The sequence below is a fragment of the Aethalodelphis obliquidens genome, unplaced genomic scaffold (assembly GCF_003676395.1).
Source record: "Aethalodelphis obliquidens isolate GAN/ISIS:26980383/991018 unplaced genomic scaffold, ASM367639v1 scaffold93, whole genome shotgun sequence".
Taxonomy (NCBI): domain Eukaryota; kingdom Metazoa; phylum Chordata; class Mammalia; order Artiodactyla; family Delphinidae; genus Aethalodelphis; species Aethalodelphis obliquidens.
The window spans coordinates 969,568-983,142 of NW_020838037.1; the positions used below are offsets into that span (position 1 = coordinate 969,568).

General features: G+C 34.0%; 1 protein-coding gene across 3 annotated transcripts in view; it reads right to left on the bottom strand.

Moving 5' to 3' along the window:
* Positions 1 to 13,575, bottom strand: part of CWF19L2 (CWF19 like cell cycle control factor 2) — a 189,878-nt gene that overhangs the window by 16,082 nt on the left and 160,221 nt on the right. For all 3 annotated transcript variants that reach the window (XM_027095703.1, XM_027095702.1, XM_027095701.1), the window contains exons 15-16: positions 10,468 to 10,623; positions 8,435 to 8,515 (exon numbers count right to left, since the gene is read on the bottom strand). In XM_027095703.1, coding sequence (XP_026951504.1) covers positions 8,435 to 8,515; positions 10,468 to 10,623 — 237 coding nt within the window. The remainder of the gene's footprint in view (positions 1 to 8,434; positions 8,516 to 10,467; positions 10,624 to 13,575) is intronic.

Below are 13,575 nucleotides of genomic sequence, written 5' to 3' on the forward strand. Positions count from 1 at the left end.
AACTAACACATCATTGTAAAGCAATTATACTCCAATAAAGTGGTAAAAAAAAGAAAAAGTTGAGGAAGAATTCATGTGAAATCTCAATAAAATTGTCTTGTGAAAAAAGACCACTTTCTTGACAAGTTACTGAATATTATGCAACTCCTCTGCAATGAACATTCAGATCTGTTTTTTTTGTATATATCCATGAACTTCACACTACACTGCAAGGAAATAAAAAGACCCAGAGAAAGTAAACAAAATAGACATAAAAAAGAGAAGCTTATACTCACAGAAATAAAAACATAAATCAACAGAGAATCAGAATGAATTACAAATATGTCAATCTCTACTAACAACCAAGAATCCACTATGGAAGAAAAAATCAGGACATCCCCAACACACACATAAAATACTTTACGTACCAAGGACATAGAGTTTTTTAAAAGAAGGATAATGAGGTTTCTTCAGAATAAAAATAATGTTAAAATAAATCAAGATTGTTCACTTCATGCTCAGAAACATAATTATCATTTAAAAAAGACACTGGAAAGTTTGTTAACCTTGTAAAAAGTGACCTGCTTTGAAATTATTCTTATACTCAAGTTCTCTTCACAACTCCATCCACATAATTATCAAATCCTAAGCTAAGAGTGACCTCAAGAGGTCATCTGATTCATTCCCCAGCTACTCTCAAATAGTCTCAGATAAAACGCTATGTGGTGATTTAGAAAAGAAAACACTTCAAAGTTGAATATACAACAACCATTCCAAGAATTTGTATGTTTCTTACTGTCTCTATTGGTTATTTTAAAATATTAAAATCCTCCAGGTACTTATTTTAGGTATATATCCAGGTTTTAAAAAACAACCTTACAATAGGTACTAGATGGCTTACCAGCAAAAATACTGCATATATAGTGGTTATCATGGAGTTCACATATGTTGATGTATATCTATATCTATCGTTTTAAACTGATAGTCATTTAAGTTCAAACACATTCTAAAAGATCTATATGTTTTAATTTCCCCTTCATGCTTTCTATTTTTGATGTCATATTTTACATCTTTATGCCTATCCCTTACCTGTTCATTGATCCACTGCCTTTACTTGCCTTTAACAGTGAGGTTTTTCCCTTCCTGTATTTTCTTATTTCTTGTTTTGGTCCTTTCTTTTTCACTTGAAGAAGACCCCTTAACATTTTTTGTAAGGTCACTTTAGTACTGATGAACTCTTTAGTTTTTTCCTTTTAGCAATTTAAATATATCATGCCACTCCCTTTTGGCCTGCAAAGTTTCTGCTGAAAAACCAGCAGATAGCCTTATGGAAATTCCCTTGTCGTAACTGTTTTTTGTTGTTGACTTTAAAATTCTCTCTTTACCTTTACTGTTTCCCATTTTAGTTATTATATGTCTTGGTGTGGTTCTCTTTGGGTTCATCTTCTTTGGGACTCTCTGTGCTTCCTATACCTGGATATCTATTTCCTTCTTCAGGTTCAGGAAGTTTTCAGCCAAAATTTCATCAAATACATTTTCTATCCCTTTCTCTCTCTCTTCTCTTTCTGTGATCCCTACAATGCAAATTTAGAATGCCTGATGTTGTCCCAGAGGTCCCTTAAGCTAGGCTCATTTAAAAAATTTTTTTATTTTCCCTGTTCTGATTGGGTGATTTTCACTATATTCCAGGTTGCTTATGCATTCTTCTATATCACCTAATCTGTGGCTAATTCCTTCTAGTGTATTTTTCATTTCAGTTATTACATTCTTCAGCTCTGATTGGTACTTTTTTATATTTTCTAGTTCTTTGTTCAAATTCCCACTCTGTTCATTTATTTTTTTCCCCAACTTGAGTTAGCATTCTTATTACTATTGCTCTGAACTCCTTATCAGGTAAATTATTTATCTCTGTTTCAGTAGGGTTTTATTCATTTTTCTTTTCTTGTTTTTTCATTTGAAACATATTCCTTTGTCTGCATGACAGTAGGTGAAAGAGTTACCTATCCCGGTCTTGAAGATATGTCCTTGTGTGGGAGCATCCCAATGCAGTGTGTGTGTGCACAGTGGTTCCAGTGGGAGCTCAATCTGAAGTAAGCCCAGGGTGCCCTGACAGCCACTGCCTTGGTGGGAGGTAGAGCCAGAGCCATGTTTGAGCTGGGGCTTCTCCTATGCTCAATGGCAGTCACTGCCCTACTGGGGGTGGGATCCAGGCTCAAGAGCTGAAGTAGGAGCCCTGAGGGACCTGCACTTCTCCCAGGTGTGATGGCAGTCTCTACCTTAATTGTGAGCATGGTCAGGGACTGAGGGCTTGGGGCTGCACTTTGAAGTGATTCCACTTTTTTCTTGATGCGTGTACTTTGGTAAGAGGCTAGATCAGGGCTGGAGGAGTTGGAGCCACACAACTGAGCTGGTTCCACTCTTTCCCAAGTGTGTGCACCGACATGCACACAAGAAATGGCAGTCTCCACCCTGGGGCTGATTCCTCTCCCTCCCAAGTATGTTGCTCCCATCCTAATCAGAGGCAGGGCCAGGGTTCAACCAAGCCCTGTTCCCTCCAAGTGTGTGCACTCTTGTTGGCAATTGCAGCCTTGACCTTAGCAGGGAGCAACAGCAGAGCAGTAGGGGCTAGAGTAGGAGTCCAGTGCAAACCTGGGGGCACACTGGGGTGGTCTTGGCAAGCCAGCCAGAGCACCATGAAGATTTCAATCTGCTGCCTCCACCCTGGGACGGTGAGCAAGTCTGTGTGCAAGCTCCTCAAGAGCAGAGTTTCCATTTATTACAGCACTCAGGTAAGCCCCACTGGTTTTCTAACCCAGACAGGCTCATCTTCCTCTTGCTGGACCACAGGGATGGAATGCCTAATGTGTGGATTGAATGCTCCACTCCCCAAGGAAGATCCTGAACATGTGATTTTCTCTCCTCTCTAGGTCACTCTCTAGGGGTGTCAGTCCCAATTAGATCGCTTCTCCTCCCCTCCTATCAAACTCTGTGTGGTTCTTTCTTTACAGTCTAGGTTTCAGAAGAGCTGTTCTGCTAGTCTTTAGGTCACCTTTAGTGAGACTTGCTTTATATGTAGTTGTAGTCTTGATGTGTTTGTGAGGGGAGGTGGGTTCAGCAACATGCTACTCCACCATTTTGATTCCACCCCTCCCCTAAAATATTTTCAACTGCCATTAAAATCATGTTCTAAAAGAATCAATGGCATTGGAAATTATGATATGAGAAGTGAAAAACTTAGGCACAAAAGATGTATGTACATTAGATACCTTTTTCTATAAGATCATGAATTAAACATTTGTGGGGGCGTTGTTTTGTTTTTTAATATATTGTCTGTCCCAATTCACCAGCAAGGGAAAAGAAAAAGACCACAGGCAAATTGTAAAATTATTTGTCTAGTTCTGTGAAAAATGCCATTGGTATTTTGATAGGGATTGCACTGAATCTATAGATTGCCTTGGGTGGTAGGGTCATTTTAACAAAATTGATTCTCCCAGTCCAAGAACACGGTATATCTTTCCATCTTTTTGTTTTATCTTCAATTTCTTGCATCAGTGCCTTATAGCTTTCAGAGTACAGCTCTTTTGCCATCTTAGTTAGATTTATTCCTAGGTATTTTATTCTTTTTGATGTGATGGTAAATGGGATTGTTTCCATAATTTCTCTTTCTGATAGTTCATCGTTAGTTTATAGAGATGCAACAGATTTCTGTACATTAATTTTGTATTCTGCAACTTTACTGAGTTCATTGATGAGATCTAGTAGTTTTCTGGTGGTGTGTTTAGGATTTTTCTATGTATAGTATCATGTCATCTGCAAACAGTGACAGTTTTACTTCTTCCTTTCCAATTTGAATTCTTTTAATTTCTTTTTCTTCTCTGACTGTTATGGCTTGGATTTCCAAAACTATGTTGAATAAAAGTGGTGACTTTGGACATTCTTGTCTTATTCCTGACCTTAGAGGAAATGCTTTCAGCTTTTCCCCATTGAGTATGATGTCAGCTGTGGGTTTGCCATATACAGCCATTATTATGTTGAGGTATGTTCCCTGTATGCCAGCTTTCTGGAGAGTTTTTATCATAAATGGATGTTGGATTTTATCAAAAGCTTTTTCTGCATCATATGGTTTTTATTCTTCATTTGTTAATGTGGTATGTCACAGTGATTTGTGAATACTGAAAAATCCTTGCATCCCTGGGTTAAATCTCACGTGATCATGGTGAATGATCTTTTTAATGTATTGTTGGATTCATTTTGATAGTATTTGTTGAGAATTTTTGCATCTATGTTCATCAGTGATAATGACCTGTAAGTTTCTTTTTTGTGATATCTTTGGTTTTGGTATCAGGGTGATGTTGGCTTCATAGAATCAGTTTGGAAGCATTCCTTCCTCTGTAATTTTTTGGAATAGTTTCAGAAGGATAAATGGTAGAATTCACCTGTGAAGCCATCTGGTTCTAGACTTTTGTTTTTTGGGAATTTTTAAATTACTGACTCAATTTCATTACTGGTAATTGGTCTGTTCATCTTTTCTATTTTTTCTTAGTTCAGTCTTGGGAGATTGTACCTTTGAAACACTCTGAATAGCCAAAACAATCTTGAGAAAGAAAAACAAACCTGGAGGAATCATGCTCCCTGACTTCAGATTATACTACAAAGCTACAGTCATTAAAACAGTATGATACTGGCATAAAAACAGACATATAGATCAAAGGAACAGAATAGACAGCCCAGAAATAAACCCACATACTTAATGGTAAATTAATCTATGACAAAGGGGGCAAGAACATACAATGAAGAAAAGACAGTCTTTTCAATAAGTAGTGCTGGAAAAACTGGATAGCTACATGTAAAAGAATGAAATTAGAACATTCTCTAATACCATACAAAAATAAAACTCAAAATGGATTAAAACCTAAATTTAAGACTGGATACTATAAAACTCCTACAGGAAAATACATGCAGAACACTGACTGACATGAATCACAGGAATATTTTTTTGGATCAGTCTCCTAGAGTAAATGAAATAAAAGCAAAAATAAACAAATAGGACCTAAGTAAATTTAACAGCTTTTGAACAGCAAAGAAAATCATCAACAAAATGAAAAGACAAACTCCTAAATGAGAGAAAATTTTTGCAAATGATATGACCAATAAGGGATTAATATCCAACATATATAAACAGCTCATACAACTCAGTATCAAGAAACCAAAAAACCCAATTAAAAAAAAGACAGAAGAACTGAATAGATATTTTTCCAAAGAGGAAATGAAGATGGCCAACAGGCATATGAAAAGATGCTCAACATCGCTAATCATCAGGGAAATGCAAATCAAAACCTAAACCACAATGAAATGTCACCTCACACCTTCAGAGCAGCTATCATTAAAAAGAAAACAAATAACAAATGCTGGCAAGGATGTGAAGAAAAGGGAACCCTCCCACACTGTTGGTGGGAAAGTAAAATGGTGCAGCCACTGAGGAAAACAGTATGGAGGTTTCTCAGAAAACTACAAATAGAACTACCATATGACCCAGCAATTCCTCTCTTGAGTATATATATCAGAAAAAACCACAAAACACTCATTTGAAAAGATATATGCACCCCAATGTTCATAGCAGCATTATTTACAATAGCCAAGATATGGAAGCAACCTAAGTGTCCATTAACAGATGAATGGATAAAGAAGATGTGGTATATATATGTATATATGGAATACTACTCAGTCATAAAAAAGAACAATTTTTGCCATTTGCAGCAACATAGATGGACTTGGAAGGCATTATGCTAAGTGAAATAAGTCAGACAGAGAAAGAGAAAGACTATATGATATCACTTATATGTGGAATCTAAAGAATACAACAAACTAGTGAATAGAAGAAAAAAGAAGCAGACACACAGATACAGACAACAAACTAGTGGTTACCAGTACCAATGGTGGGGGGCAATACAGGGGCGGGGAAGTTGGAGGTACAAACTACTGAGTGTAAGATAGGCTGAAGGATGTTTTGTACAACACGGGGAATATAGCCAATATTTTGTAATAACTGTAAATGGAAAGTAACCTTTAAAAATTGTATTACTTTTTTTTTAATTTTTAAAAAAGACAATAGACAATGGTTTTACTTTTGAATTAAAACTACCTCCAATAATACAATGAGATTTCAACCTTTGGCCTGGGATATAATAAATAAAATAGTGAATTCTATCAGTCACATGTATCAGGTCTGGCTTTCCAAAACAAAAAATGGGAGAGAAATATTCTAGTGACATCTGCTAGAGGAGGGGTCAGCAAAATTTTAAAAACTTAAAAAACAATTTTAAAAACCTATAATAAAATTGTAATTTAAATAAAATAATTTGGGCTTTGCAGATCATAAAATTTCTATTGCAACTCTCAACTCTACCCTTGTAGCATGAAAGCAGCCAAAAACAGTACCTCTGAAACTTAAAACCTTTGGCAGCAAAGGAAACCATAAACAAGATGAAAAGACGACCCTCAGAATGCATGAAAATATTTGCAAATGAAGCAATTCACAAAGGATTAATCCCAAAATTTATAAGCAACTCATGCAGCTCAATATCAAAAACACAAAAAACCCAATCCAAAAATGGGCAAAAGACCTAGACATTTCTCCAAAGAAGATATACAGATTGCCAACAAACACATGAAAGAATGCTCAACATCACTAATCATTAGAGAAATGCAAATCAAAACTAAAATGAGGTATCATCTCACAGCAGTCAGAAAGGTCATCATCAAAAAATCTACAAACAATAAACGCTGGAGAGGGTGTGGAGAAAAGGGAACCCTCTTGTACTGTTGGTGGGAATGTAAATTGATACAGCCACTATGGAGAACAGTATGGTGCTTCCTTAAAAAACTACAAATAGAACTACCATACGACCCAGCAATCCCACTACTGGGCATATACCCTGAGAGAGCCACAATTCAAAAAGAGTCATGTACCACAATGTTCATTGCAGCTCTATTTACAATAGTCAGGACATGGAAGCAACCTAAGTGTCCATCAACCGATGAATGGATAAAGAAGATGTGGCACATATATACAATGGAATATTACTCAGCCACAAAAAGAAACGAAATTGAGTTATTTGTAGTGAGGTGGATGGACCTAGAGTCTGTCCTACAGAGTGAAATAAGTCAGAAAGAGAAAAACAAATACCATATGCTAACACATATGTATGGAATCTAAAAAAAAAAAAAAAAAAGGTTATGAAGAACCTAGCAGCAGGACAGGAATATAGTCATAGAGAATGGACTTGAGGACACGGGGGCGGGGTGGGGGAGGGTAAGCTGGGAAGAAATGAGAGAGTGGCATGGACTTATATATACTACCAAATGTAAAATAGATAGCTAGTGGGAAGCAGCCATATAGCACAGGGAGATCAGCTCAGTGGTTTGTGACCACCTAGACGGGTGGGATAGGGAGGTTGGGAGGGAGACACAGAGGGAAGAGATATGGGGATATATGTATATGTATAGCTGATTCACTTTGTTATAAAGCAGAAACTAACACACTATTGTAAAGCAATTATACTCCAATAAAGGTGTTAAGAAAAAAAAAAGGGATTTAGCTGTATTACTATAAAACTTCATTTACACAAACAGGCAGCAGGCTGGATTTAGCACACAGAGTGCAGTTCCCAACTCCTGCACTAGAATATTAGCTACATAAAGCCTTTGTTTTGTTCCATTATGTACAAAAAGCATGTAGAACAGTGCCTGGTAAATAGCAGGCACTCAATAAACATTCATATAATACTCTTTGAAAAGAAAAAGGAATCCCCAGTTCTATTATATATCTATTCCATTTAATGTGTATTTCTAGAAAAGAGGGAGGTCATTACAGAAGTACTCAACCTAAGGGTAACTTGTATCTAAAATCTGATCTGCAAATCAAGATTAAACTATGAAGCATGGTTAGTAAAGTCTCTAAAAGAATAATGTACCCATCATCTAACTTAACTACTGTTTTAAAGGACCATAACAGTAAACCTTTGTATAAGTAAAAAAAAAAAAAAAAAAAAAAAAAAAGAGAGAGAGTTCCATGTTCAAAATAGAGCCTTTAGGAAAATGTTTTTCTCATTATAATTTCAGTAACAAGAAGGCATCTCTCCTCACTTGTCCCAGAGCCTGAGAATCCCATTAAGAGCAACTTTCATGGCAGAGTCTTATGGTTATCATAAACAATCATAGGGACTACAGTGGCAGAGCACCAAAAGATCAGGAATAAACATTCAAATAAGCAATTAAAGAAATAAGGATTTGCTAGACCAGGTAGGATGAAAATAATTTCTTCTTTATTTATGGAATTATATTTCCTTCACCTTTGATCACTCAGCCAAATGGTCTCTTTCTCAAATAAGATATGGAAATTACAAAGATCCTAAATAGTAGGGTTATTTCTTATATTAAAAAAAATAATACTTACAGACTTTCTGATATCTTTTGAAGAGAGATCAATTAATTTCTTGTTCATAGACCATTCTTCATCAGTTTCCATTATGGCTTTCTAAGAAACAGCCATTTGTCAATTAAAAAATAATGCACAAGTAAATACAAAGAGTTTAAAAGTAAAGTAATATGGTGAATTAATTATAAGGTTTAATATACATGTTAGGTTATTAGTTTGAATGACTTTAATTTCTGTTATTTAAAATTGGAATTTCTTGATTTCATACAAGTCTTATCTTTAGCCAAAATAATACTATTTTACTCATTCTTAACTCTTGTACTAACTTTAGCTCACCTTTACATGACAAAAACAATCCTTAGTAAGACCAAGCAACTTAATATTGAACGGAATTTGTGAACATAAAGTTCACAAATTCCTTACTCCATTCATAGACATCTACTCAAATAAATTCATTTTGTTTTATTGTTCTTCTTCCATATATAAGAACAGTAATTTATGTGCTTTCTGGCAACCAAATACTTGACCTATTTCTGGCCATAGAAAAAAGGAGTAAAAATGCATGGGAAAAAATACATAGACATGGAATTATAAGACTTTCTAAGCTAATCAATATGACTAGTATTTATGGTAAAGAAATATTTAATAGAAAGAAAAGCCATGGTGATAATTATAAAATAATCTCATTTTTATACATCATTACTAATGAAGTAAATTTTAAAGGTGAAATTAACATTCAAATAAGCATAGTTTAAATACATCAGGTATACTGCTGCTCCCTATTTAAAAGACATGGATTGCTTGTGTTGACATTATAATGTAGCACATTCAATATAAAATTGAAGCTAAATCAAATAAGTACATCTTTAATGATCATATAAAAGATACAATATAAAAGAAAAGTAGCATACCATTCTGCTAAGAGATGACATTTCTGTCACCCACCATAAGCAACAGTAGCTGCTCTATGTTGTGCCCTATGTACTTCAATACCTATAGTCACAATCTCCTAGGGCTCACTGAGGAAGTACAAGAGGAAAAAAAAAATTGAAGAAAAGCATAATAATCTCTTTCTCAATTGATTCTGTTTAATACAGGACTGACATGGGTTTGGGAATTATCTGGATTGTTTTCCTATACTTTACTAGCATGACTTCAAAGCAAATAATCAGATGGTTTTTAAAAATTTCTATAGGAAAAGTTGATTTTCACCACCTCATCAACCTTAACAGGTTTAATAATCCTTTTTTAAAATAATTCTTTTTATTGTGATTTACAGTCCATATTAATTAAAATTTACCATTCTATATTGTCTAAATGTTGCATTTGCAAGTTTCTATACCACCTCATAAAACATTATCTTCTTCTTTAATTGTACACGTTACTATTTCATATATGGTTCTACATTTACAAATTTATAAATTATAAATTTATAAATTACACTGCACTCAGGCCAGTATCAAACAAACGCTATTTAGTTAAACCTGCTTGAACATTATAATGACACAATTGCTTAAGAACTCTAATCATTTATTACAATGTCCAAAGATGTATGTCAAGGTTAGATTTTAGTTTCTTTTTCAAAGAGCATGATGAGGTATTAAATACTAAAACTTGCAGCAATAACTTGTCTCTGCAATTGTAATTTTTTTTTTTTTTTTAGCAATTGTAATTTGTACTGTTTGCATGTAACTATGTTTGGCCCTAAGGAATTTAAATTATAAATTTCTAGAGTCATGACTACAATTTTGACTTGAAAGTATTTCAAGGTAGAACTTGATTTTTCATTTGAGAAATGAAAAATTAAAATTATAAATTACCATTTGATAGTATATTCATACTGATAAGTAAGCATGCTTTTTAAAGGTCAAAATCCCAAATTTCTTCTACAGAAATTTATATAGCAGAATTTTTGTGCTTTACTTCATTTCTTTATATGATATAAAATTTCATAAGTACATAGGAGAAAAAATATCAGAATAAAGATAACTATTCATAAAACCATAATACAGCAAAAAATAAGTATGCCTGTAAAGACTATCCATAAATACCTTAAAATAGATGGGAGCCATATCACCCACTTCCTTTGGGAGAGGAATGCATTCATAAACCATATGATACTGTTTCTTCATGCTCATATTCGTTTCTAAAAAGATACAGTCCAATCCTTTATCTTCAAACATCTTTACCAATGATTTTCTAAACATCTGAAGAGAGGAAATGGCTAGGTAAATAACACACTGAGAGGAGATTCAAAATATGAGAACAATAAAAAGTATAATAAATTCTTTTAAAATTAAAAAAAATAGTAAACAATGTTTGAACTCTACAATGTTACCTTATAGTTACTTTACTTTCTAAATTTACCACATAATTTCACATAGTTAAGCAATGTGTTTTTTATAACTGAAACGCACTCTGCTCAGTATTATGTATATATTGGAAACAGTGCCAGTAAACTAAAATAAGAAAAGGAAGAGATAAAAATCAAATTTAGGTGGTAAAATATACAGAACTGACAGTAAAATCATAGGAAAACATCCAAAAACCAAAAAAGGTACTCTGAGCAGGTAGGCATCCTTAAATTCAGTAACAGACATGCAGAATTCACTTCCAATTGTTTTTCTATCCTCAAAGTAACTTCATTTGCTGGTTCCCTTCATATGTCTTCTGATCCTTCACTTGCAAATTTTCACTCAGCATAATTCCCTAGAGATTCAACCAGGTTGTTGTTGAGACCCTGCCTAGTTACTGCCATGTGGAGATAGAAGTTCAGGTTTTCCATTCAAGCCTCTGTTGACACCCAAAAATAAGAAAGCCTACAAATTACTGCTGGGTAGGGGTTGGGAGTTCTGGGTTCCGACCAGGTCTCCTCTGATCACTTATTATTGATCACTCATCACTATTCTATTTTCCACTCATTTTATAAAATAAGAACAAGTAGGAAAAAAAATCGAATAATTATAATTTGAGGTAAAGTAAAAAGGTACCTAGTAAGCAACAGATACAGGATTCGCTCTACATTTCTAACCACAGCTATATATATAAGCTCAGCATTTTTTAAAATAAAAAAATAGTAAACAATGTTTAAACTCTACAATGTTACCTTATAGTTACTTTACTTTCTAAATCTACCACATAATTTCACATAGTTAAGCAACATATTTTTTTTAACTGAAACTCACTCTGCTCAGTATTATGTATATATTGGAAACAGTTCCAGTAAACTAAAAGAAGAAAAGGAAGAGATAAAATCACATTTAGGTGGTAAAATTTAGGTTTAACTGTTGGATGACTGTTCTAGAGTCTATCTGGATAATAGCGAAGAAGACAGACTTAAGATGTCATGGATTATAAATGAAAACTCAAAAGTACTAAATTAGTGATACAAGAATAGTTCAATATTATAAAATATATAAACATCATACTTATAGCCTCAAGGACACATACACACTTTTAAGTACTTCATATATATATATATAATACTTTAATTTAAAAATATGAGTTTAATGGTATAATTTGAGGTTATCAACTCCATTAAAGCAGGATTTCCCCAAGTTCAATACAACAAATACAATATACATAGTTAAATAATATGCATTCTTTAAAATTTATATGAAAACTAAACAATGAAGAAAGTGTTTTAGTTCATTATCATAAGATACCAAAACTATTTTATGCTTCACAGAGATGTAGAGATCTCATGTTACAGGGGCGAAATAAAATTCCCGTATTACTAGTAGAAAACACTTCATCCTTCAGGTAATCACTATTTTCCACGTTTCTAAACTATGATTACTCACCTAATTGCAATTCCTCATTTAGTTAACACATCTGGACTTATATTCCTTACAATATATTTAAGTAATCTATACTAGAGTGTTATGATTCTTACACATTACAAACCACATTACAAAAAACTCAGATAAACACACGTAAAGGAATTTAAAATAAATATTAAAGTATTTTCATTAAACATACCAAAGCTATTTAGGGCTGATGATATAATATTAATACTATAATTTATTCAAATTTTCTAAATAGAACATGTCTAAAGATAGGATTATCCTAAGATAAATGTTATGCGATAGTACAGAACATACACATTTAATTCTACACCCTTCATGAAGTGACCCCTCAAAAATGACATTAAGATAATTTTCAAAACAGCATAAAGCTATTAGAACAAAGAAAATATGCTAAAAATCAGATCACCCCATATTATCTGACTTAAACACTAGAAAGCTGGTTCACAGTTGGGTGATATAGGAGGAGGCAGTTTAGCAGGGATGGTAAAGAAGAAACCCATGCTACACTGCAGAATCCTCAAAAGGCTCAGGAATTGGCAGCACCAAGGAATTATGGAACTAGAGGTGAAGTTGTAATGAAAAACAATGGCACAGATGAAAGTCTTTTGAAAAAAAATAACTAACACACCGGATCCCCTCCTCCACACCAGCAGAACACTATAGGATAAACTTCCGGAGAAGGCAAACAACAAAGTTGCTGGGCTAGGAAAACCAGACACAGTTGAGAGTATACAGTCTGAAAACAGGGGCATCATAAAAAATGTTACTTAGTGTTCTTAAATGTTTGACATTCTGCCACACCAGCCTTCTTTCCCAACTCAGCTCCCAGAACACTGGAAAGCAGACATAGATGCTCTAGGCAAGAGACTGAAAGAGTGTTTTCTGGAGAGTCTGACTAGCCCCAAGAAAAAGACCCAATGGTACTAACACTGGAAGTTTTCCACTGAAATGGCCCCACAGTGAAGCCCACTGTAGATAAGCATCAACGACCCCACCACCATACCGCTAATTTGAGATATTTAAAAAATGGACCTACAGTATCTGACTATAACGTATGTTCAAGTTCATTTGTCAAACTGATAAGAATAAACTTAAAGGGGAACAAGTTTCACTATATATTTAGTAAAACTAAAAATTTAGATATTATCATTAGAAATCTGTGATTATTCCCACATGCTCTGCTGAATATCTTTGTATATTCTACTAAATACAAGGTCTAAAATTAAATTTAAATGTTACTAGAGGATGGTGATAAAAATTACTTGAAGGAAGTGGTCCCTGAATTTGCAAACATAATTTTTTGCTAAGTCAAGTCATTTTTAACATATATTCTCTAAAAGAGGTGAATGA